Here is a 22,592-nt window from a genome sequence, read left to right on the forward strand (position 1 = left end):
TGACCTTCCCACAAAGTCATACTTTTAATATTGCTTGAGAAATTTGGAAAAGGACCAAAAGCTACCATGAATTCAAGAATGCTTATTTTATATTATTTTATTTTGATGTTTTATTTATTGAGAGAGAGGGAGAGAGCAGAGGAGGGGCAGAGAAAAAGGGAGAGAGGGAATTCTAAGCAGGCTCTGTGCTGCCAGTGCAGAGCCTGATGCAGGGCTCAAACTCACCGACTATATGAGATCATGACCTGAGCTGAAATCAAGAGTCGGACCTTCAACCCCCTGAGCCGCCCAGCCGCCTCTCAAGAATGCTTTTAAAGATTTTTGTGTCTTATTGATCATAACAGCTGCATGCAGGTTTGGAATGTGGTCGTGCTAATCTGGGAGACTATTTTTAATTGTTCTGTAGTGCTTCCGGTACGTGTGGCTTCGTAGGGCCCCGGTTGTGACTCTGGACGTCAAGGGTCTGGGGTCCAGAGACTAGAAATGAACAAGGGGGTTAGAGTCTAACAATTTGGGTGCCAGCTTCATTTCTGCTGCTTTGTGGCTGTGTGGACTCAGGCAACTCCTTCACCTCCCTGAGCCCCACAGACTCCTATGCCACTTGGGAATAAAAGGAACAATTGCCCCACTGGGAAGCTGTGAATCTTAAAGGATGGATATCAAACTGCTTTATAAACTGTAAAGCTCTGTGAAAGTGTTGGTTTGTATTCTTTTCTTAGTTTGCCTTTCTGGTAAGACCCAGGGCAAGGAACTCATCTGAGTCTTTGCTCTACAGTCTGTGAAATGAGAAGGTAATGTTAGGTTATCTCTAATATTGCATGGCTTAGTTCTCTGGGGGGCAAGGTCATGGCCCAAAGCAAAGGTAGAAAATGGTTTTCATCTCTTGTGCTAACTCTAGTTTAATTGTTACCTAAAGAGCAGTCTTTTTTTCCCCTAAAGAGTAGTTTTAACGATAAAACAAATCCAGGATCAGTGAGAAAAATACTGTGATTGATTAATGGTGCCACAAAAGTGGTGCCTATGCCCCATATTATATTTATTTATTTATTTATCTGTAGTGTTTATTTATATATATATTTTTTAATGTTTATTTACTTCTAGGAGACAGAGAGAGAGACAGCGTGAGCAGGGGAGGGTCAGAGAGGGAGTCACAGACTGAAACAGGCTCCAGGCTCTGAGCCGGCAGTCAGCACAGAGCCCGATGCGGGGCTCGAACCCACGAACCGCGAGATCATGACCTAAGCGAAAGTCGGACGCCCAACCAACTAAGCCACCCAGGCACCCCTGTAGTGTTTATTTTTGAGACAGACAGACCGAGCGTGAGTTGGGGAGGTGCAGAGAGAGAGAGGGAGATACAGAATCTGAATCAGGCTCCGAGCTCTGAGTTGTCAACACAGAACCCAATGTGGGGCTCGAACTCATGAACCTCAAGATCATGACCTGAGCTGAAGTCGGCCGCTTAACTGACTGAGCCACCCAGGCACCCCTGTGCCCCATATTATAATAGTCCAAAGGAGTGAATGTCTAATGGTGAAATTTAATCGCCAGCTCTCAAGGCCTTAGCTTTTGCTGCTCCGCTCCCTAGGCTGAGTCGCCATGGTTACCACAGCTGGCTCTGGGAAATCACAGGAATGAAGAATGGGTCCTTTTGATGAATCCTGACCCAGGAGGGGGGCATGCAGAAGGGCCTTCCAAGCAGGGCAGCTGGGCATAGCCCTAGTGCTGCCATCTGTGGTCTTTTGCCTGCAGAGAACACGGATCAGAGGGCCAGAGCACTGTGTGTGTGTGTGTGTATGTGTGTGTGTGTGTGTGTGTGTGCGTGTGTGTGCACGCGCGGTGGGGGCAGTGGCACTGGGGGAAGTAGGGGCACAAAGGGTAAGGCCACCAGCTGGAATTCAGGCTTTGTCTAGAGGCAGCCGGGGAAGGCTGGCCAAAGGACTCTAGTTGCTTTTCCAAGTTCAGGCACGTCCCTGCTGGTCTTGCGTCTCCCCTGCCTGTGCCCAGTGCCTGCCCAGGTTCCTGCTTGGAGCCATTGACTCCGAGCTTTGAGAGAAATCTAAGCAGCCATCACTGCTAATCCCAAATCCAGTGCCTGAATCATGCTCTACCACCTGAAGTCTCGAATACTTCAGGTGGTGGGGAGCTCACTCACTCCCAGGGTCACTTATTCTTCCTTAGGAACCCCTTCCTCTGAGCTGAAATTTGTTTCTCTCTCCCTAAACTCCACCTCTCAGTTCTGGGACTCCTCCCCAGGTCCAAATTGAACAAATCTATACTCTCTTCAGTAGGATAGCCCTTGGGGTATTGGTAGTGGGGGCACCACCGTCAACTTTATTTTCTTGGCACAGGTCTCTACCTGCCCCGTCCCTGTTTGAGGGATGGTGAGAGGATGGGGCAGAGGTACTTGAGCTGGGGTTCAGGTTCAGAAGCAGATCCGGTCTTGGTATCAAAGGAGCCACATCACTTAACCTCTGTGGGGCAGCTTGGTGGCATGGAAGGAACGTGAGCCCCGGATTTGGCCAGACCTGGGTTTAAATTACACTTGTGCCATTGTTCAGAGTTACGGGACCAGAACATACCTGGTCACGTTCCTGCCCCCAGCAGCTTCATCTATAAAATGCCAATGGTGATTCCACCCTCAAAGGATGGCTGGGAAGGTGACAAGAAACATGGCTGGCACAGCGCAGGCATTCAGGGCATGTGCCATCTTGTTGTGTGTGACAGCCCCGTGGCTGAGGCTCCACTGTGGCCCCTCCGCACCTGTCATCCCCACATCCTGTTGAGCAGGATCATCGAGGGGTAGGGAGCGGCTCTTAATTAGCTCAAGGAAGGTTGAGGAATTCCTAACCAAATTCAGGTTCCTTTTGGAATAAGTAACATTATTAGCTATGAAATCATAGGTTCTGAGCACTTTACTATGTGAATTCATTTCATCTCCCCACCAACCTAGGTAGGAGGAACTATTGATCAACCTCATTTCATGAATGAGGACATTGAGGCACAGGGACGTCACACAGCAAGTACCTAATGGAGCTGGAATTCAAAGCCAGACAGTGTGGGGCCAGCCTTATACGTTGAGCAGCGAGGATTTACCGTGTCCCCGAAGGGTGGAATTAACCAGTGATTCCCAAACTTCAGCCTGCAGCAGATTCACTGGGAGGGCTTGTTAAACCCCAAGTCGCTGGGCTCCTCCCCTAGATTTCCTGATTCAGCCAAAGAGGTTGCATTTCTAACAACGTCCCAGGTGGTCCTGATACTACTGGCTCAGAGACCCCACTTTGAGGATTAAATGGACCCACCTGAGTCCAGAGGCTGACTTGTTTGGTCTAACCCAGCCAGCCATAGACCCGGGGCCGGAGGGCTCATCTCCTCCAGAGGCAGAAAGCAAACCACAGGAAGGATGGGACTCATACGTTCCAGATGCCCCCAGGCTTGGCACCTGCTGCCATGTCTGCGATCTCATAGAGGCCTCACCGGTAACTCTGTGAGTTAAGCACAGAATGGATTTTCTCCCCGTATTATATTACTTTTCTACTTTAAAGAGGAGGTTTGGAATACTGCTGTGCTAGTATTACCCAGGGAGATCGTTTTGAGGAGAATGGGGTTAGAATCTCAACTTGTGACTCACTCTGCTATGGTAGGGCCATTACAAGAGTTCTGGAAACCTCTGTGTGTTTCCCCAGATATCTTCCCATCCCCAGGCTGTGATCAGAATTTCCTCCTTAAAACTATAGTTCTAGGGGCACCTCAGTGGCCCAGTCGGTTAAGTGTCCAACTCTTGATTTAGGCTTAGGTCATGACCTCAGGGTCAAGAGATTGAGCCCTGTGTTGGGTTCTGCACTGAGTGTGGAGCATGCGTGGGATTCTCTCTCTCTCTGTCCCTCACCTGCTCGCGCTCTCTCTCTCTCTCAAAAAAACAAGCACAACTATATTTCTTTAGCTTAAGTCTTTGCCCCATTATATCAGAGAGTGTAGGTGTTATCAGTCATTGATACCCTAGTATGAATGGTGTTCAGATATTTTCTTGAGGAAAGAGTGTTTAGAACTCTCCCCTCTTTGTGCCCACTTCAGGCACTTGGCGTGTTTATGTGCCTGGGAGCCTCTTGAAGGAAAGGGCCATGCCTAGTTAAAATAGGCACCAGTAGATGCTTGTTGGAATGAATGAATGAATGAACAGTGTTCCTCTCCTTTCCCATTCTTCCTAGAGCAAGCCTCCCTCCTTTAGCAATCCTCCCATTTATACCAGGCACTCCCCATGGCACCCCACAGTGCAGCCTGAGTCTCCTCCCTGCCGGTCCCGCGCCCACAGTCAAGCATCACAGCTTAAGGATTTCTCTGTTCCTCTTCCGCAGACAGGGCTCTGCTTCTCTTGGGCTCCCGGGTGCCTTGTCCACCTTCCAGTACAGCTGTAATCACATTGCAGGTGTCTGTTTACTTGGCTCTTTCTCCCCTTAGATGGCGATGCCCCTGAGAGCTGAGTCTGTGTCTTTTACAGAGTGTGAACGCATAGCAGGCACTCAGTAACTAGTTTAGAGAGTGAATGAATGAATAGCTATATGAATGTTGGTTGCTAAGAGCAGTAGAGACAGAAATGGTATCTTGCCAGGAAACCATTTCCTGAGTTATATCTGACAAGGGCATCAAGTGATCATTTGTTGGTCATTAGGGCAACTTGCCTACCTGTACCAGTTAGAGCTAGCTTTAGTCACAAGTGACAAAATACCCAGCATAACGTGGCTAAAATAAGATAGACATTTATTTCTCTTCCATATAAAAGAAGTCTACAGAGAAGTGGTCCAAGGCTGATGGGGTGGCTCCCCAATCACCAGGACAAGGCTACTACTGTCTTGCTCCACCGTCCATAACGTGTGGCTTCTACCTCATGGTCCAAAATGGCTGCCTGAGCTCTGGACATCACAAATGCATTCCAGCCAAGAGAAGGTTATGACAGAGGGCACCCCTCCCTCTCTTCCTGTTTTTCTTTTCTTCCCCCCACCTTGTTTTAAAAAATGCTCTAAAAAAATATTGTTAGCTTTACAGTAAAATTGAGTGCAAAGTACAGAGAGTTCCTATATACTTTCTACTCCACAAATAACCTCCCACACTATCACCATCCCACACCAGAATGGCATATTTGTAATAATCAGTGAACCTGTCTTGACATGTCATTATCACCCCAAATCCATAGTTTATGTTAAGGTTCATTCTCGGTATTGTACATTTTATGAGTTCTGACAAAAGCATAGTGACGTGTATCCACTAGCATTATCATGCAGAAGAGTTTCACGGCTCTAAAAATCCTTTGTACGCGGCACCTGGGTGGCTCAGTCAATTATGCGTCCGACTTCGGCTCAAGTCATGATCTCACCTTTGTGGGTTCGAACCCCGCGTCAGGCTCTGTGCTGACAGCTCAGAGCCTGGACCCTGCTTCAGATTCTGTATCTCCCTCTTTCTCTGACCCTCCCCTGCTCACGCTGTCTCTCTCTCTCAGAAATAAATAAAAACATTAAAAAAATAATAAATAAAAATCCTTTGTGCTCCACCTGTTTATCCCTCCCTCCCCTGGCAACCCCTATCTGTTTATTGTTTCCACACTTTTGCCTATTCCAGAATGTCCCGTAGTTGGAATCAGACAGTATGCAACCTTTTCAGATGGGCTTTCACTCAGTAATATACATCTTTCTAAAAAGATTTTATTTTTAGGTAATCTCTGACCCCATCACGGGGCTTGAACTCACAACCCTGAAATCAATAGGCACATGCCCCACCAACTGGGCCGGCCGGAAATATACATTTAAGGTTCTTTTATGTCCTTTGTGACTTGATAGCTCCCTTCTTTTTAATGCTAAATAATATTCCATTGTCTTCCAAGTTTTAGCAGTTAGGAATAAAGCTGCTATAAACATCGATGTTCAAGTTTTTATGTGGAAATAGGCTTACAGTTCATCTGGGTAAATACCAGGGAGCGCAGTTGCTGGATCATATGCTAAGAGTGTGTTTAGTTTTGTAACAAACGGCCAAGCTGTCTACCAGAGTGGCTGTACCGTTTTGCCTTCCCATCAGCAGCATATGAGAGTTACTGTTGTCCTACATCCTCGTCAGCATTTGGTGTTGTCACTGTTTTGGATTTTGGCTACTTTAATAGGTGTGTAGTCCCGCCCTTCCTTTTTTGAATTTATTTGTTTCGAGAGAGAGAAAGAGAGAGAGGGAGAGAGAGAATCTCAAGCAGGCTCTGTGCTATCAGCACAGAGTCCGATGCGGGACTCAGCCCCACAACCCTGGGATCATGACCTGAGCCGAAATAAAGAGTCAGACACTCACCCAACTGAGCCACCCAGGCTCCCTGCTCTATCCTTTTAAGAATATTTTCTGGAAGCTAACAAAAGAAATATCCATCATATTACATAGGTCAGCATTTCATCGTATGGCCATATTCACCTGCAAGGTAGGCTGGGAAACATAGTCTCTACCATGAGTGGCCGAGTGGCCATCTGAAAAGTCAGGCTTCTCTCTGCTACGGGAGAAGAGAAGATGGACACTGAGGGCCGGCCAGTGCTCACGGTCACACTGCAGGGAAGAGAGCCTCTCGAGGCAGCTTACGCACTTAAGGGGATTTGTTGGGTGGATTCGGGGGTCTTTCACGGAGATGCAAGGACAGGAATCGTGGAGGAGCCTCTCAGGGTGTGGGACCTGGAGAGGTGCCAGAAAGCAGAGTGGCGTTTTTCCTGTGCTTCTCTGTGGCTGCACGGGTCTCTTTCGCTCCTGTCTGTACGTCTGCTTTGCTCTTTTCTCCTTGGACGTGGTGGGAAAGACATCCCCGCTGAAGTGCTTCTGATCAGTTAGCTGACTTCCCAGAGCCTGATTCCAAATTCCCCGGAGAGAGAAGCTGATTGAGCCAGCTTGGGTCAAGCGTCCACCCTGGTCCGACTACCTGTGGCTAAAACAAACAAAGTGACAAGGGCCCACCGCTAGAGGGAAGGAGGGAAGTTTTCAGAGAATCCACATCATGGGATGGGGAGACTCCTGGAGAGTATCCTGGACACAGACCTCTAGGCCCATATCCCAGGACTTTGCAAAACGTCATTCACTGGGTAAACAATTATTGGGTACTTTCTGTATGCTAAGCACATCACCTGCCTTCTAGGGAGTTTTCGAAATCTCTTTGGAATTTGTTCATATCTTTAAGCTACACTGTCTTTTGGAGTAAAGTCACAGCTCCTTAAATTAATCATCTCTTAGCTTTCCCTTTCGGATCTCAAGATGGGGATCAAGGGCTTTGGCGAACACGTGTTTCCTCATCGAGGTCTTTGGGGACTATAGTGATGTCTGCGTCTTCTCCTCCTGTCTTTGTTTCCCCAGTAGAATGTCTTAGTTCCTTAACTGATTCAAACATGGCCTCCTCTTCCCTCCCCCTCCCTCCCCCCCCCCCCGATCTCCCTACATCTTTGACTTTTTTCTTCATCCCTGGGATGGGCATCCACGGGTCCCACACGTGAAGTTCATACTCAGGGAGGAGAATGTTAGCTTTCTAGTCCCTCTAGGAAAAGTACTCAGAATCTGACAAACCCGTCTAGCCTCAGGAGCAGCCGCTGATGATGATCATGTGTACTGTCTGTTCTTTGAGGACACGCTCTGCTCAGCCCCAAGCCACACCTGTATGTGCACCATATCATATACATAACAGCCCTGGGAGGGAGGCATTGCTTCCTCCATTTTACAGATAGTTAATCAGGAAGCTCAGAGCAAATAAGCAACTTGCTCGAGGTCACATAGCACCAGAGCTTCAGAAGCAGACCCCTCTCCCTCCAGAGGCTCCCTACATGCCAAGGGCTTTGGAGAACACTCCACATTGACCCTGAGGCCAGCCCTGTGCATATCCTCCTGTGAGATCATTTAGAATCTTTGGAGATACCATTCCAAATGGGGTTGCTAATGCTGGTCATGACAAAGGGGACTCTTTGAAAATAAATTCTGATCTCCTTTTTGGTCACGGAACAAAATAGGTGGGGCTGGGGTCAGGGTGGGCCTGGGACGTGTGATTGGGTGTGGGGGTGAAGCACCGTGCTGGAGCGGCCCCCGGAAGCCCAGCTCTGCTCCTGCCCCACTACTGGACTCCAGGCAAGGCCCTTCCTTCTTTTGGCCTCAGTTTCCTCATCTGTGGTTCTGTCAGCCCTTTTCAGCCATAATATTCAACAACTTCCAGCTGAACTAAGCATTTCATAAGGGCCCCATGGGGTTGGGCTTCTGTACCCACTGAAGAAGAGTGTGTCTGGGAGACTTTGGTCCATGCTGAGCCCCCCAGGGCATGTGAGTCCTGCTTCTCACTGTCACCTCCCCTGGCCTTCCCCATAGTCTGCTGTCCACCCTATAGTCCACAGAAGTTGCTTGATGTCCTCCCCCCAGTTCTTTCCATTTGGGGTTGAGTGACCCCATCTGCTTCCTGAGCCTGGGATTTGTCTTCGAGAACTCAGAGATGTCCACATTCTCCCCTCCGGTCTTCTGCTAAGTGTTTTATGTGTACGGCACAGAGCCTGATGTGGGACTCGATCCCACGAATCATGAGACCAGACCTGACCTGAAATCAAGAGTCGGATGCTTAACCAACTGAGCCACCCAGCCACCCCAGACGTTTTGTATATATTTGTTAACCATTCATTTGCTCAGCACCTCCAGGAGTCTATAGTAGGGTCTACATTTTGCAGACAAGGTACCCAAGGCTCAGAGAAGCTAACAGGTTTGTCTAGAGTGACACACTAGGTAGTGTCAGAGTCAGGATTCGAACCCAGGTCTGGCTCTCCCCACTACACCACATGCCTTGGAATCGCTCTGTTTACTTGGCCCGCACTGGAGTTGGGGAGAAACGTCTGGTCTTCCTGGAGTGGTGTGACTGATCTGTTTCCTGTGTGGTCTGGGTGGAAGCAGGTGGTCTATTTATGTTTGGTGGGGGATGCAGGGGGCCCTGGGGAAGAAACTTCGTACGTGTGTTTCGAGGGTGGGATCATGGAGGTGGGCATGCCTCCCAGCTAGGCATCCCTGAACTCTATCCACATTTGCTTCCAGATCCTAGAAGGAGACCAGGCCATCCTGCAGAGAATAAAGAAAGCTGTGCGCGCGATCCACAGCTCTGGCCTTGGTGAGTGAGCCTGCCTGATGCCCAGAGTGGCCAAGGAGCCCCCACCCCAGGCCCCGGCCCAGCATCGAGCTAACCCTTCTTTCTCTACCTCCACAGGCCACGTGGAGAATGAGGAGCAGTACCGAGAGGCTGTAGAGTCCTTGGGCAACAGCCACTTGTCCCAAAACAGTCACGAGCTGTCCACCGGCTTCCTGAATTTGGCCGTGTTCACCCGCGAGGTGGCTGCGCTTTTCAAGAACCTGGTGAGGCCCTGTTCCTTTCTCACCCAGCCCTTAGCCTAGGCTCAGGGTAAATCAAGTGGGCTTAAGAACCTGACTGGGAAAGGCTCCCCCTTCTCTGGGGTTGCCTTTGACCTCCAGTCTCCATTGACCTTGACCAAGGACCCAATTCCTTTTCCAGTTCTGACCTACCATTTGCGTTCTTCTTCTCCCCTGACTTTTCCCCCCACGTCTTCTGTTTCCTGCCCTCCCTCTGACCCTGCCCTCCTCTTTCTCTTCTGTGGTGAGTACCCAGCAGCCCTTGGGGCTCCCAGAGGGGAAGAGCCCCACAAAGAGAGGGCTTCCTGGAGGAGGTTCGGGAGAAGGGAGGGCAGACCCTGGGGTTCCTGTCTTTGTGCCACTGCCTCCACTTAACCCTCTTTGTCTTCTGCTTTCCCAACTGCACCTGCTGTGTCCCCAAAGCCTGGACACTACCTCCCCTCAGCCAGCCTCTCGGCTCCTGCGCCTGGTCCCCTGAACAGGCACCTCACGGGGGTTATTCACCGAATCCTGGAGCACAGCTCCGTGGGTTTGGTTTTACTGTTTTCCCCACTTTATGGGCTAGAGAGCTAGGGCTCGAGGTTAAGCAACTTGCCGGACTTGAACCCAGGTTGTCTGGCTCCCTGAGCGTCTGAACTCAAGCGTGGCTGTAGCACCTCCGGAAAGCCCATTGCTCTCCAGGCTCCGTGGCTTTGGGACTGGCTTTCGTGCCCCAGTGCCCCCCTTGCCCTGTCCCTGGCTGCATCGTTTCTGAGAGGCAGTTTGCTCTGCGGTTGAGCACCCAGACCTCAGGCTTAGACTCGGACCCGGCCCTGCTGCTCTCTGGGTGCGTGACCCTGGCCACGTGAGTCAGTCTGCCCGGGCACCATGTGTAAAATTGTGCTAATAATGGCACCCACCACACAGAGTTGTAATGAGACTTACACAAGTTAAGTGCCTACCCTGGAGTAAGTGCTCAGTAGGTGAGAGATAATATTGCCAGCTGTCATTATTGTATCTCTCTGCATAGCTCCGCCTCCCACACTGGCCTGGATGTAGGGCTTTAGTGTTTGAGTTCAACGGAATGAGTGACCTTTTTTTTAGTTTTTAAAAGTTTTTATTTATTATTGAGAGACAGAGAAAGACAGAGCATGAGCATGGGAGGAACAGAGAGAGGGGGAGACACAGAACCTGAAGGAGGCTCCAGGCTCGGAGCTGTCAGCACAGAGCCCAATGCGGGGCTCGAACTCAAACCGCGAGATCATGACCTGAGCCCAAATCAGACACTTAACCGACTGAGCCCCCCAGGAGCCCCCTGAATTAATGACTTCTTTTGTCTTGATCTCTCCTCCTGCTGTTTCGGTCAAACTAGGCTTTCCTGAGGGTCTGCTCTGTGCTGGGCATCATACTAGGGGCTGGTGACACAGGAAAGAGTCAGGCTGTGCCTTAGAGAGTCATAGTCTAGTGGAGGTCGGCACTGAGATGTGGGATGACACCAGGCATTACCAGCAGCTTGGCACAAACTCAAGAACCCAGCAAGTTGGGTCAGAGGCTGCCATGGTTCAGAAAAGAGGTCAGCATAGACCATGTGTAGGAGCAATCAGGAAGGCTTCCTGGAGGAGGGAAGCTGTACTTTGAAAGGTGAACTCAAGTATGAGACAGGCAATTTGGGTTGCCAAATGGTAGAAATTCAGTTCAAACTAGAATCTTGTTTTTCAAACTAAGATTTTTTAGGGGCGCCTGGGTAGCTGTCGGTTAAGTGTCTGACTTTGGCTCAGGTCATGATCTCACAGTTCATTTGTTCAAGCCCCACATTGGGCTCTGTGCTTACAGCTCAGAGCCTGGAGCCTCTAAAAAAATTTCAAACTGGACTGGGGCGCCTGGGTGGCTTAGTCATTTAAGCATCCGACTTTCACTTAGGTCATGATCTTGCGGTTCGTGGGTTCGAGCCCCGCGTCGGGCTCTGTGCTGACTGCCAGCTCAGAGCCTGGAGCCTATTTCAGAGTCTGTGTCTCCCTCCCTCTCTGACCCTCCCTTGCTCACGCTGTCTCTCTCTCTCTCTCTCTCTCTTTCTCAGAAATAAATAAAAAATATGAAAAAAAAATTCAAACTGGACTTTAAAAAATATTTTTTAATGTTTATTTATTTTTAAGAGAGAGAGAGAGAGAGAGAAAGAGAGCATGAGCAGGGGAGGGGCAGAGAGAGAGGGAGACACAGAATCTAAAGCAGGATCCAGGCTCTGAGCTGACAGCACAGAGCTCAACATGGGGCTTGAACTCACTGACCATGAGGTCATGACGTGAGCTGAAGTCGGTCACTTAACCGACTGAGCCACCCAGGCGTCCCTCAAACTTGATTTTTTATAAAGAGAATTCATTGGCCCCCATAATGGGAAATCAAGGTATGCAACTGCCTTTAGGCTTCTGCTCTTTCTCTTAGATAGTTTTTCTCTGTGTCTGCTCAGTGGGCAGGATGGCCCAGCAGACCCAGATTCACAGTCTTACCTGAAGAAAGATAATCTTTCTCCCGGGACTCTGGCAGAAAGTTCCAGGAAGGATCCTGATTGGCTGGCTCGAGTCACGTGCCTGATCCAATCCGTGTAGCCCAAGGATGGGGTACTCTGGTCAGCTCTGCCTCCTGTGTTTTCCCCACGTGACCACAGGGGAAGGGTTCCCCGCATCGCGGGGAGAGGAGCTGGCCAGACACAAACAACAGATGGCCACTTCAGAGTCAGAGGGGCGAGGGGAGGGCCCTTGTGGCAAAGGAGTGGAGATGGGGCTGACCGTGGATATTCCCAGAGCTGGGCGGTGATGAGCCCGGCTTAGGAGAGGGGGTCACAGCTCTTCCAGAGGCCGCCTCCGCCACCCACCCCTTCTACCCTCCACCCTCACCTCCTCTACCCCCAGGGCCCTCCTCTGCCCCCTGATGCTTCCTTGTGCCCTGTAGCCCCTTGGGGCTCCACAGATGGTCACCCAGGATGGGGTTTGGGGGTCTCTGCGTTTTCCAGGTTCAGAATCTGAACAACATTGTCTCGTTCCCCCTGGACAGTCTGTTGAAGGGGCAACTGAGGGACGGGCGGCAGGTGAGTTTCCATTTGGGGAGTGGAGGTGCCCACAGGTGATGGAGTAAGAAAGAGGTGGGCAGGAGACCACAGGGGAGGCGGGGCTGGGCTGCAGCCGAGGTCAAGTGAGGCGGCACAGTGGGCGTGCTGGCCCTAGTTGGGACAGAAGACCTGGCTTTGGGGTCAGGCTAGGATGACTGCCCTACTGTCTGCCTGGGCCCCTCACGTGAAGTAGCTCAGGCAGTTCTCACACCAGCCCTCCGAGGGGGGTTCCGCAGGCCCTGCCGTCCCTGTCCTGCAGTTGAGGCCCAGAGGGTTTGGTAACCTGCTGACAGCTTTCGTGGGAGCCCCGGGTGGGGGTGGGGGGGCTGGGGCTGCTCTCTGCACCCAGGAGCTCTAGCTCCAGGCGGAGCAGAACTCAAAGAAAGTGACAGACTAATCTCCCTGAGAAGTCGGCCCCAGAAGGCCCAGGGGAGAAGCTGTCATGCCCCCCCCTGCCCCCCCCCCCCCCCCACTTCCCTCTTGCCTTAGGCCCGCCACCAGCCTGGGAACCACCCAAACCAGCCAGGCAGCTTTTTTTTTTACCTGACTGACGGGGACAGGTCTGAAGGGTGTGAGCACTCCAGCTAGATGAGGCCCAGGCAAACTAGGCCAGGGATCAGCCAGGTCTCACCGGCTTGCTGTGTGGCCTGGGGTAGACTTCTCAGCCTCTCTGTGCATATGTCCCCTCTACCTGGACCCTTCCTGTTGACAGGATGATCTAGTTCACGCAGAAGAAAGGGTGGGATAGTTAGGGGAGGAGCCTGACATCCATCTTCCCATCCTCATCGCATGGGGTTTCTACCTTGTGAGAAAGAGGTCTTGAAATTCTTCCCAGACCTTGGGCCAAGGCCCACCAAACCCAGCTGATTCTTGGCAACGATAGGAAGAGGTCAGGTGGGAGAAGGGGCTCAGCCCTGAGAAATGGTGCTGGTCGGGTCTGTTTTGGGGGGCGAGGTTTACAGGAAAGGCTATGCGTGTAGGGTTGGCTGGAGTATGACTCCGAGCAGCTTAGGGGAGCATGAACGCACAGGATCACCCTAAAGGTAGCAAAGCGTACTGTTGATTCCAGCCCCCAAGTGCCCCTTTGGGCAAATTGTTCTTTTTTTTTTTTTTAAAGTTTATTTATTAGTTTTTTTAAAATGATTTATTTATTTCTAGGAGAGAGAGAGAGGGAGAGACAGACAGACAGCATGAGCAGGGGAAGGCCAGAGAGAGAGGGAGACACAGACTCTGAAACAGGCTCCAGGTTCTGAGCTGGCAGTCAGCACAGAGCCCGACGCGGGGCTTGAACCCGCGAACTGTGAGATCATGACCTAAGCGAAAGTCGGACGCTTAACCGACTAAGCCACCCAGGCGCCCCCCCCTTTTTTAAATGTTTTATTTATTTCTAGGAGAGAGAGAGAGAGCGAGCAAGTTTATTTATTAATTTTGAGAGAGAGAGAGAAAGTGCGCACGTGCATGCGTAAGTGGGGGAGGGGCAATGAGTGAGAATTCCAACAAACCGTGAGATCTTGACCTGAGCTGAAACCTAGAAGAGTCAATAGCTTAACTGACTGAGCCACCCAGGCACCCCTGGGCAAATTGTTCTTTTTAAACCGCAGGATTCCAAAAAGCAGCTGGAGAAGGCGTGGAAGGACTACGAAGCCAAAATGTAAGTGGCTGCAGTCAGGGTGGTTTGCCCAGGGGAGCGATGGATGGGGGAGGACCTCAGTGCTGCCAGGACATGTCACCCAAACGCGCATGGCATCTCACTCTCTAACATTTTGTTTCAATGTTTATTTATTTTTGATATAGAGACATAGAGTGTGAGCCAGGGAGGGGCAGAGAGAGAGGGAGACACAGACTCTGAAGCAGGCTCCAGGCTCTGAGCTGTCAGCACAGAGCCCAACGCGGGGCTTGAACCCATGAACTGTGAGATCATGACCTGAGCCGAAGTCGGACGCTTAACCGACTGAGCCACCCAGGCGCCCGCCATCTCCCTCTCTAGAGGCATTTACAGGAGGTGATCTGTGGCCAAGCCTGAGGGGAGTTTGGAGGCTGGACTGCAAGACCGCCAAAGGGGAGCAATTATGAAGGGTCCTGGAGATGCAACTCTCAGAGACCCATCTGCTCAGTGGTGCCAGAAGTGGCAGAGAGATGGAAAGGAGCGGCCATTGACCGTGTGCCCGTCAGTCCTCACCACCACCCAGCCCTGTGCGGGAAGTGTTAGCATCCCAGTTGTCAGTGGAGGGACTGGAGGCTCAGACAGGTTAAGTTGCCTGCCCAAGGCCACACGGCTAGGCAGAGGCAGAGCTGGGGTTCATGCTCCTCGATCCTCTTTCTGCAGCCCCGGTGGTATTTCTAAGCATTTAGTCGGACACGGAGGAGGAAAGGGAGCCAGTGTCGTACCCACGCCTCTGTGCACAGCTCACGATACTCCAGACCTCTCACTCGCTCCTGGGACATCACGGGGACAGAAGGAGCCGCTCCCCCCAGAGCAGAGACTCCTCGGGCTCTGTCTGTGGGACTCTGCCAGGGCCGGGCCGGGCCCACCATACCTCAGGGCACTGTTCACTGTTTGTAAAATGTTTTCTCTTGCATTTTGCAAACACAATATGTGTCCATTGTGAATCACTTAGGAAATAGGGAGGAAAGAAGAAAAAACTTTCATCATCCTTAGGAGAGGTTTAGGGCCATGCGGGGAACAGCTAGTACTTCTCTGTTATTTGAATATTTTTACAAAGTATGGGCGGACCCTCTAGTTTTAGCACTTAAAAAAGTGGGGGGAGGGGGAACCACCAAAAACCAAGAAGAAAATTGTTTCTTTAAAAAAAAGCTTATTTAGTTTGAGAGAGAGAGAGGGGGAGAGAGAGAATCGCAAGCAGGTTCTGTGTTGTCAGCACAGAGCCAGACAAAGGACTCAAACTCCCAGACCATGAGATCATGACCTGAGTGAAATCAAGAGTTGGATGCTTAACGGACTGAGCCACCCATGTGCGAGGGAAAAGTCTTAATTTCCAAGACTAAAGTATTAACATCTTTCTAGTCATTTTCCTATATATAAAGAAATATTTTTACAAAACTGAGAACATAATCATATTGAGTTTTCTTTTACTTAAAAATACATTGTGACAGGGGCGCCTGGGTGGCTCAGTCAGTTAAGCTTCCGACTTCAGCTCAGGTCATGATCTCATGGCCTATGAGTCAGGTCTTGGGATTCGCTCTCTCTGCCCCTCCCCTACTCGTGCTTTCTTTGTCTCTCTCTCTCAAAATAAATAAATAAATAAAAACTAAAAAAAAACCCATCGTGACCATCTTTCCACATCACTGTATATTCATACACATCGTCACTTAAATGGGCTCACTGGGTGCCAACATCCGCATGATCTGAAGTGTATTTCTTCCGCCTCTATCTTTCGGAAGCATCCTTGGAACTAAATCTTTGCTCCCACCCAGAATTATTACTTCTGTAGGATCAATTCTAAGGAGATCCTGGAGCTTAATGTTCCTCCAACCCCAGGGCCATGGGGACCTCCCCAAGTCTGAAGGAAGGCCTTGAGTCCGTACTCCAGCAGTGCCCCCCCCAAAGTAGACCCCCCCCCCAGAGGTTGCAGGAGCTGTGGTGGGCGTGGCCATCTGCTCTCACCCCCTGTGGGGAGGGTGAGGGGACCTGTGGTGGGCAAGGCCATCTGCTCTCACTAGAGGCCCAGGGAGGGGCTTGGCCACGCAGGCTGTCTTTCTCTGTTATTTGATGTGGTGGCTTGCGTCTTCCTGAGTTCCCTTGACTAAGCCAGCAGCCTTGCAGGGCATCATCGCCTACCAAATGGAAAGAATAAGTCCCATTCTGCTGACCATTCCAAGCGCTCTGCTTTTACCAGATTTACAGATACATACAAATATGTATATATATATATATATATTTAAGATTTTGTTTTTAAGTAATCTCTACACCTAACATGGGGCTCAAACTTACAACACTGAGATCAAGAGTTGCATGCTCCACGGACTGAGCCAGCCAGGCACCCTTGTACCTGTGCCTGGTATTTTATTTATGTATTGATTTTGCCCGTAAGGTTTCGTTTAAAGACTGTGTAATTGACAGGGAGAGGGGCTTGGTGAAGGTCGTTCAGGGAGTAATCAACAGGGCCTGGACTAGAACCCAGGGCTCTTTCTGCCGTGCTCCATGGTCTAGTGCTCCTCCCATGCAGGTTACATGGATTGAGCTATCTGTCCTGGCACAGGAGTCTGTGACACTCCTTTTTATGAGGGCTTCAGGTGTAACTAGATATTGGTGAGCCATGAGTGACTGTAATTTCCACCTCATTCTTACCAAAACAGTCTGGGCAGCAGCTGGAAGGGCCCAGAAAAGCATCTGTCGGATATCACCAGGAGCCTTACTTCCTGATTGTTCATATAGGAGGAGGGTTCCCCTGTCCACCTGGAGCTGTGAAGAAAGGCATCCCCTGTGCAGGGGCCTAGTTTTTCTAGGGTGTTCATGTGCAAGTCTCTTTCCTCATCTGAGAAATGGGGCCAGTGATACCCTGCAGGGTTGATGTGGATGAAATAAGCCCAGTGTATATAAAGTATCTGGTGCTATGGTTCCACAGGTATTTATCAGGCATTTTCTGAGTCAGAATGGAGACCAGAATAACACAGCGAGGAGCCGTGAGTCAGGATCCTAGGCTCTGCTCCTGGCATCTCCCCTGAGCAGCTTGGGTTCTTGATTCTTTCCTCTGGGTCTCAGCTTCATCTTCTGTAAAACAATCTCTGATTATGACCTGTCAGAAAAGACACCGTGGGGGTGGGGTGAAATGGGTGATGGGCTCAATGAGCGCACTTACCGTGATGAGCAGAGTCATGTATAGAATTGTCGATCACTATACTCTACACTGAAACTCATAGAACACCGTGTGCTAACTATAGTGGAATTAAAATTTAAAAGTAAATAAAATACATTTTTTTAAAAACGAAAAAACAAAGACACTGTGCCTGTCACCAGCCGGGGGAACCAGACAGAGAAGGAGGGATGGAGCACATCTGAGACACAGTGTTGGTTACCAGTGTCGTCCCCAAGGCTCTAGCATCCGACAGACCTGGATTCAAATCCTAGCTCCAGCAGTTACCGGCTGAGGGACTTGGACACGTGACTTGTCTCAGCCACAGGCTCCTCAACTGTAAAAGGGGGTAGTGATTCGTGCCTCCCAGGGTTATCGCATTAGTTGGTGAAGAGTCCAGCAGAGCACCCAGCACAATATTAGTGCTTCAAAATAATAGTTAGTAATAATAGCAGCTGGTACTTAGACTTACTTATAAGCTTCTTTTATCCTAGGTTCAGGATAAGCCCTTTACATCTGTTATCCGATGTATCGATTCCTCTTGGCAGGCAAAGGGGCTGTTATTACCCCCAGTTTATAGGTAAGAATTGAGGAAAAAAGCACCACCCCAACCCCTCCCTTAGTGGATGCCACTGGTTCGTAAGCAAGAGGAGAGGTGGGTAGGTAAACAACGAAGATACATGGGGGCGGCTGGGTGGCTCAGTTGGTTAAGCGTCCGACTTCTGCTCAGGTCATGATCTCCTGGTACGTGAGTTCAAGCCCCACATCAGGCTCTGTGTTGACAGCTGCCTGGAGCCTGCTTTGGATTCTGTGTCTCCCTCTCTTTCTGCCCCTCTCCCGCTCACGCTCTGTGTTTCTTTGTCTCAAAAATAAATAAACATTAAAAATTTAAAAAAAGAAAAAACAATGAAAATACAAAGCGACAGTGTCCTAAGAGTAGTGTCAGTTGAGGTGCAGACAAGACAGGTGGATTTGATTGGGTAGAGGGAAGCGGGGGCAGGAGGAGACATCACAGGAGCATCGGTTGACGGGTGTGTGCCTCGTGTTGATCCCTTCCTCTCCTGCCATGCTCCTCATGGACCCCCTCCCTCCACTGGGAGTGCCTGCTCCCCCTCTGAATACTGCACGGCCCCCTGAAGTCCCCTTCTCCAGCTACCTGGGTCCTCTCAGTAACTAGCCCTTCACTGTTTTTCACACAATATTCATTTCACTCCTTCTGCCGCAAGTCCATTCAAATAAAATATTCCCAACATGGGAAATGTTTCTAAAATATTGGCCATCCATTGAAGATAGGGAGGGAATAGGAGTTGCTCTTTTCTGGGCAGGGTGTGATGGAATAAAAATCACTCCCCAGCTGGCATCTGAGATCATCTCAGACCTGGTAGGGTACGTTTCCATAGATGACCTTAGCTGAGGCTGAGGGACAGAGCTGTGGTAATTCACAGAGCCATCTATGGTACTTCACAGCGTGTCTCTATCCTGAGCTAACTAGCTTCTGTCCTTTAATCTCCACTAGAGCCTATACAAAAAATATTAAATAAATAAGCAAGTACCTTATGCTAAAAATAAAACATTATCTAGAGGAATCACCAGTAGTTATTACCATACTCATCAGTGTTATTAGCACAATGTCATTAGCATCATCATAATCCTGCTGTTTATTGAGGGCTTCCCATATGACAGGGACTATACCATGCATTAGACCATCTGAGAACAGGCAGTATTTGTCTCATTTTTGAAATGGGGGACACTGAAGCTTAGATTTATAAAGGTAAGTGAGGGAGCTGCCATTCAAATCTAGAACACACATTTCTAGCCACTGTCCCATATTGTGCTTCCCTTTTGTACATTTACTCTGGAGCAGATGCCTTTCCATGTCAGTATGTATAGATCTTCCTTGTCCTTTTTAACAGCTGCATAGTATTCCTATAGATGTCCAGAATATAATGTATTTATCTATTTCCTGAGAGCCATCTAGCTTATTTTTCACTTTTACTAGTGAATTATAAGATTAGCGGTGTATAGGGGAGACCCCCCCACTGCCCCCTCCCAGCCCACCCTGCCTGCTCTGTCTCCTGCCCTCCTTAACAAGTTGCCAGGCTCACTGCGGGCACACTGCAGGCCTAGTCATTGCCCCTCTCTGCTGCTCATCTTCAGATCCCCCAACATAGCATCTGCCATGACCCACCCCCCTGCCCAGTTCACGGGGTCAGCCCTCACTCTAACTTCCCCACCCTGCCACGGACTCCCTCTCGGGGTACGATAAAGCTTTAGGGAAATGAAAAATAACCACTCTTAACAATTAAAAAAAAAACCCTATGGACCCTCACTCTAGAGCAGTGGGGCTCACACAGGGGCACCCTTACCCCCAGGAGACATTTCTGGCTGTCAAAACTGGGAGATGCTACTGGCATCTAGTGGATAGAGGTCAAGGGTGCTGTTAAATATCCTACATCTACAGAACAGCCCCCACATCAAATAATTATCTGGTAAAACATCTGTAGTTCCAGGGTTGAGGAATGGCTCAACAGGTCTCCGGGGACAGATTCTGCATATACACGCTGTCCCAGAGGCCTGACCTCAGTAAGACCTGGAACTTTAAAGCCAGAATGGACCTGAGGACTCTGCCTAGGCCTTAGCTTCCCCAGTTTACAGATAGGAAAACCGAGGCCTAGAGGGACCTGTGATAATAATAGCCACAGGGTCTTCTGTGTGCTAAGTCTCCTGCATACTCTTGTCTCATCTGGGTACAGATAGGAATCCCCATTTCCCAGATGAGGAGACTGAGGCTTGGAGAGGGGTAGTGATACTTGGAATATATCCCACAGCTATCATCTTTGCTGAGGGCTGGTACCTATTTGAAAGCAAAACTGGTAAGTGAGAAGTCTCCTTACAGAGGATTTGTGGCTATGCATGCCCAGCCCCAGATGTGGAAACACTCTCCTGGCTGAGAGTGGGTGGTCTGATGGGCGTGGCATTTCTAGGAAATCATTTACGCACAGATCCACCCACCCACAAAGAGGGAAAACAGCCCTTAAGATCTGTAGGGGGAAGGCCCAGGGTACTCTTAGCTACAAGCTGTCTTTGCTGGCAGAGAAAAAGACAAAGGTTTTCTCAGCTTTAAATGCGTAGCTTCACGGTTCAGAAGTAGGAAGGCACCGACTGATCCTCTAAGCCACTGATCCTTACAGCAAGATCAGACTGGTCACCCCAAACCCCACCTGGCCCTAATCTGAGCCCGTCGCCTTCCTGCATGAAAACCTTCGGCTCCTTCCCCTTGCTCTTGGCAGCAGCGATCTGAATTAGGCCCAGCATGAGCGGGCCCCTCTGTACCTCACCCAGAGCCACCTTCCATCTCCATCCCTGAGCCCCGATGCCCCCTGCCTCCAGCCACCACATGGTCTGAGGCTCCTCGCTTTCTCCAAGGCAGCTTCTCAGACTTCACATTTCACCTCAAACAGCACTTCTGAGCAGCCGGGTGGGGTCAGATCCCCCATTTCAGTCTTCACGGCTGTGATTTGATTCGTGTCTTTCTCCCCCACCTGGACCCTCTTTGTTTACCATCGTGCCCCAGCCCTGCCACATAGCTGGCACCCGGGAGGGCCCCTCACTCACGTGTGCCCGTGGCAGAGAGGAGCACGTGGGCATGGTGGCGCGTGAAAGGGGCTATAGCGAGAGTTATTCAGGCCTCTCTTTCCTTGGAGCCTAGGGCCAGGCTGGAGAAGGAGAGGGACCGGGCCAGGGTGATAGGAGGGAGCCCTGGGGAGGTGGCCCAGGACACGCAGAGAGAACGACGCGTCTTCCAGCTGCACATGTGTGAGGTGAGGGGTGCTGCGGGGTGGGGCGGGTGGGATGTGTCTCCCTGTCTTTGTCTCCTGAACCCCCCCAGGGGGCGCAGTTGCAGGTCCTAGCCAGATGGCACCTGAGATATCACCAGGGTTCAGTCATGGCCAAGATTAGCCCGGGCTGGGGACGGCAGCCCCTTACCCCCGGGATGCAGTTCTGCTCACCTTGCACACTTAGCCCTGCTCTGTCCCCAGTATCTGCTGAGAGCCGGGGAGAGCCAGATGAAGCAGGGTCCCGATTTCCTGCAGAGCCTCATCAAGTTCTTCCACGCGCAGCACAAGTAGGTTTCTTCTCCCTTGTCCCCACCCCCACCCACAGCCCTTGCCATTAACCCTTCAGACGACACAAAACAAAAACAAGGCCAGGATCTGGCAGGTCCTCGAGGACTCTGTCTGTGCCTTGTTGGTGATGCTTCCTAAGGCTCCTCTTTTCCTGGGGGCTCACCATGTACCAGGCAAACCACACATTTGCTCTCACTCAATCCCCCAACGGCCCTGTGAGCAAGTACTGTTATTATCACCATTTATCCTCAGAAAACTGAGGCTCAGATTTACTAATATCACACAGCTGGGAAGCGGGATCTGGACCCAGACAACTTCGACTCCGGGGAGCCCGCTCCCGACTGGCAGACAGTACTGCCCGCAGGGGCCCTGTGGTCCTGGGCGCACCTTCTCCCTCCCTTCCTGCCTCTCTCACTCTCCTCTGTCTTGTCCCGTGTGTGGCCTCACGCCTCTTAGCTTTTTCCAAGATGGCTGGAAGGCTGCCCAGAGCCTGTCCCCCTTCATCGAGAAGCTCGCGGCCTCTGTGCACGCGGTAAGTCGGCCTCGCCCTTAGGCACTTGGTCAAGTCCTCTGTGTTTCTGGGAGAACCCGGGGGGTGTGGAGGAGCTGACCCCTGCCCGGAGAGCAAGGCCTCTCCCCTGCTCGACTTGCTCTGGGCTGTGCACCCAGCACGCCTGCGTCCTGCTTTCTGCCCCGCAGCTGCATCAAGCCCAAGAGGAGGAGCTACAGCAGCTGACCCAGCTCCGAGACTCCCTTCGAGGGTCACTGCAGCTTGAGAGCAGAGAGGTCAGTGCCTCAGTCGTCCCCAAATAAGTGCCTTCTCCTAAGGCCCGCCGTGGCGGGAGGGAGAGAAGGGAGGCCCCCTGCCAAGGGGCCCTTGAGAAGTCTCCCTGAGTGAGACCCCCGCAGGATGAAGCTCTTCCCAGACGCCCTAAGGTCTCCTTTGCGTGTCCGAGGAACAGGAGAATCTGAGCCGGAAGAACTCAGGAGGGGGCTACAGCATCCATCAGCACCAAGGCAACAAGCAGTTTGGGACGGAGAAGGTGGGCTTTCTGTACAAGAAAAGTGACGGGTAAGTCACTCAGAGAGGCTAAGTAACCTGCCCAAAGCCACACGGCCAGTAAATGACGGTTGGGGGAGCCGCCCAGTGGGGCCGGTCTCATCATTTGCTTAGGCTCT

General features: G+C 50.8%; 1 protein-coding gene across 1 annotated transcript in view; it reads left to right on the forward strand.

Moving 5' to 3' along the window:
• ASAP3 (ArfGAP with SH3 domain, ankyrin repeat and PH domain 3) overlaps positions 1-22,592 on the forward strand; it is a 49,763-nt gene that overhangs the window by 16,365 nt on the left and 10,806 nt on the right. Inside the window, 9 exon segments of the mRNA XM_039233093.1 lie at positions 9,061-9,133; positions 9,230-9,375; positions 12,377-12,451; positions 14,074-14,123; positions 20,996-21,107; positions 21,327-21,412; positions 21,870-21,945; positions 22,113-22,199; positions 22,376-22,485. Coding sequence (XP_039089024.1) covers positions 9,061-9,133; positions 9,230-9,375; positions 12,377-12,451; positions 14,074-14,123; positions 20,996-21,107; positions 21,327-21,412; positions 21,870-21,945; positions 22,113-22,199; positions 22,376-22,485 — 815 coding nt within the window.

This window comes from Hyaena hyaena, unplaced genomic scaffold (assembly GCF_003009895.1).
Source record: "Hyaena hyaena isolate Hyena2069 unplaced genomic scaffold, ASM300989v1 scaffold_3, whole genome shotgun sequence".
Lineage (NCBI taxonomy): Eukaryota > Metazoa > Chordata > Mammalia > Carnivora > Hyaenidae > Hyaena > Hyaena hyaena.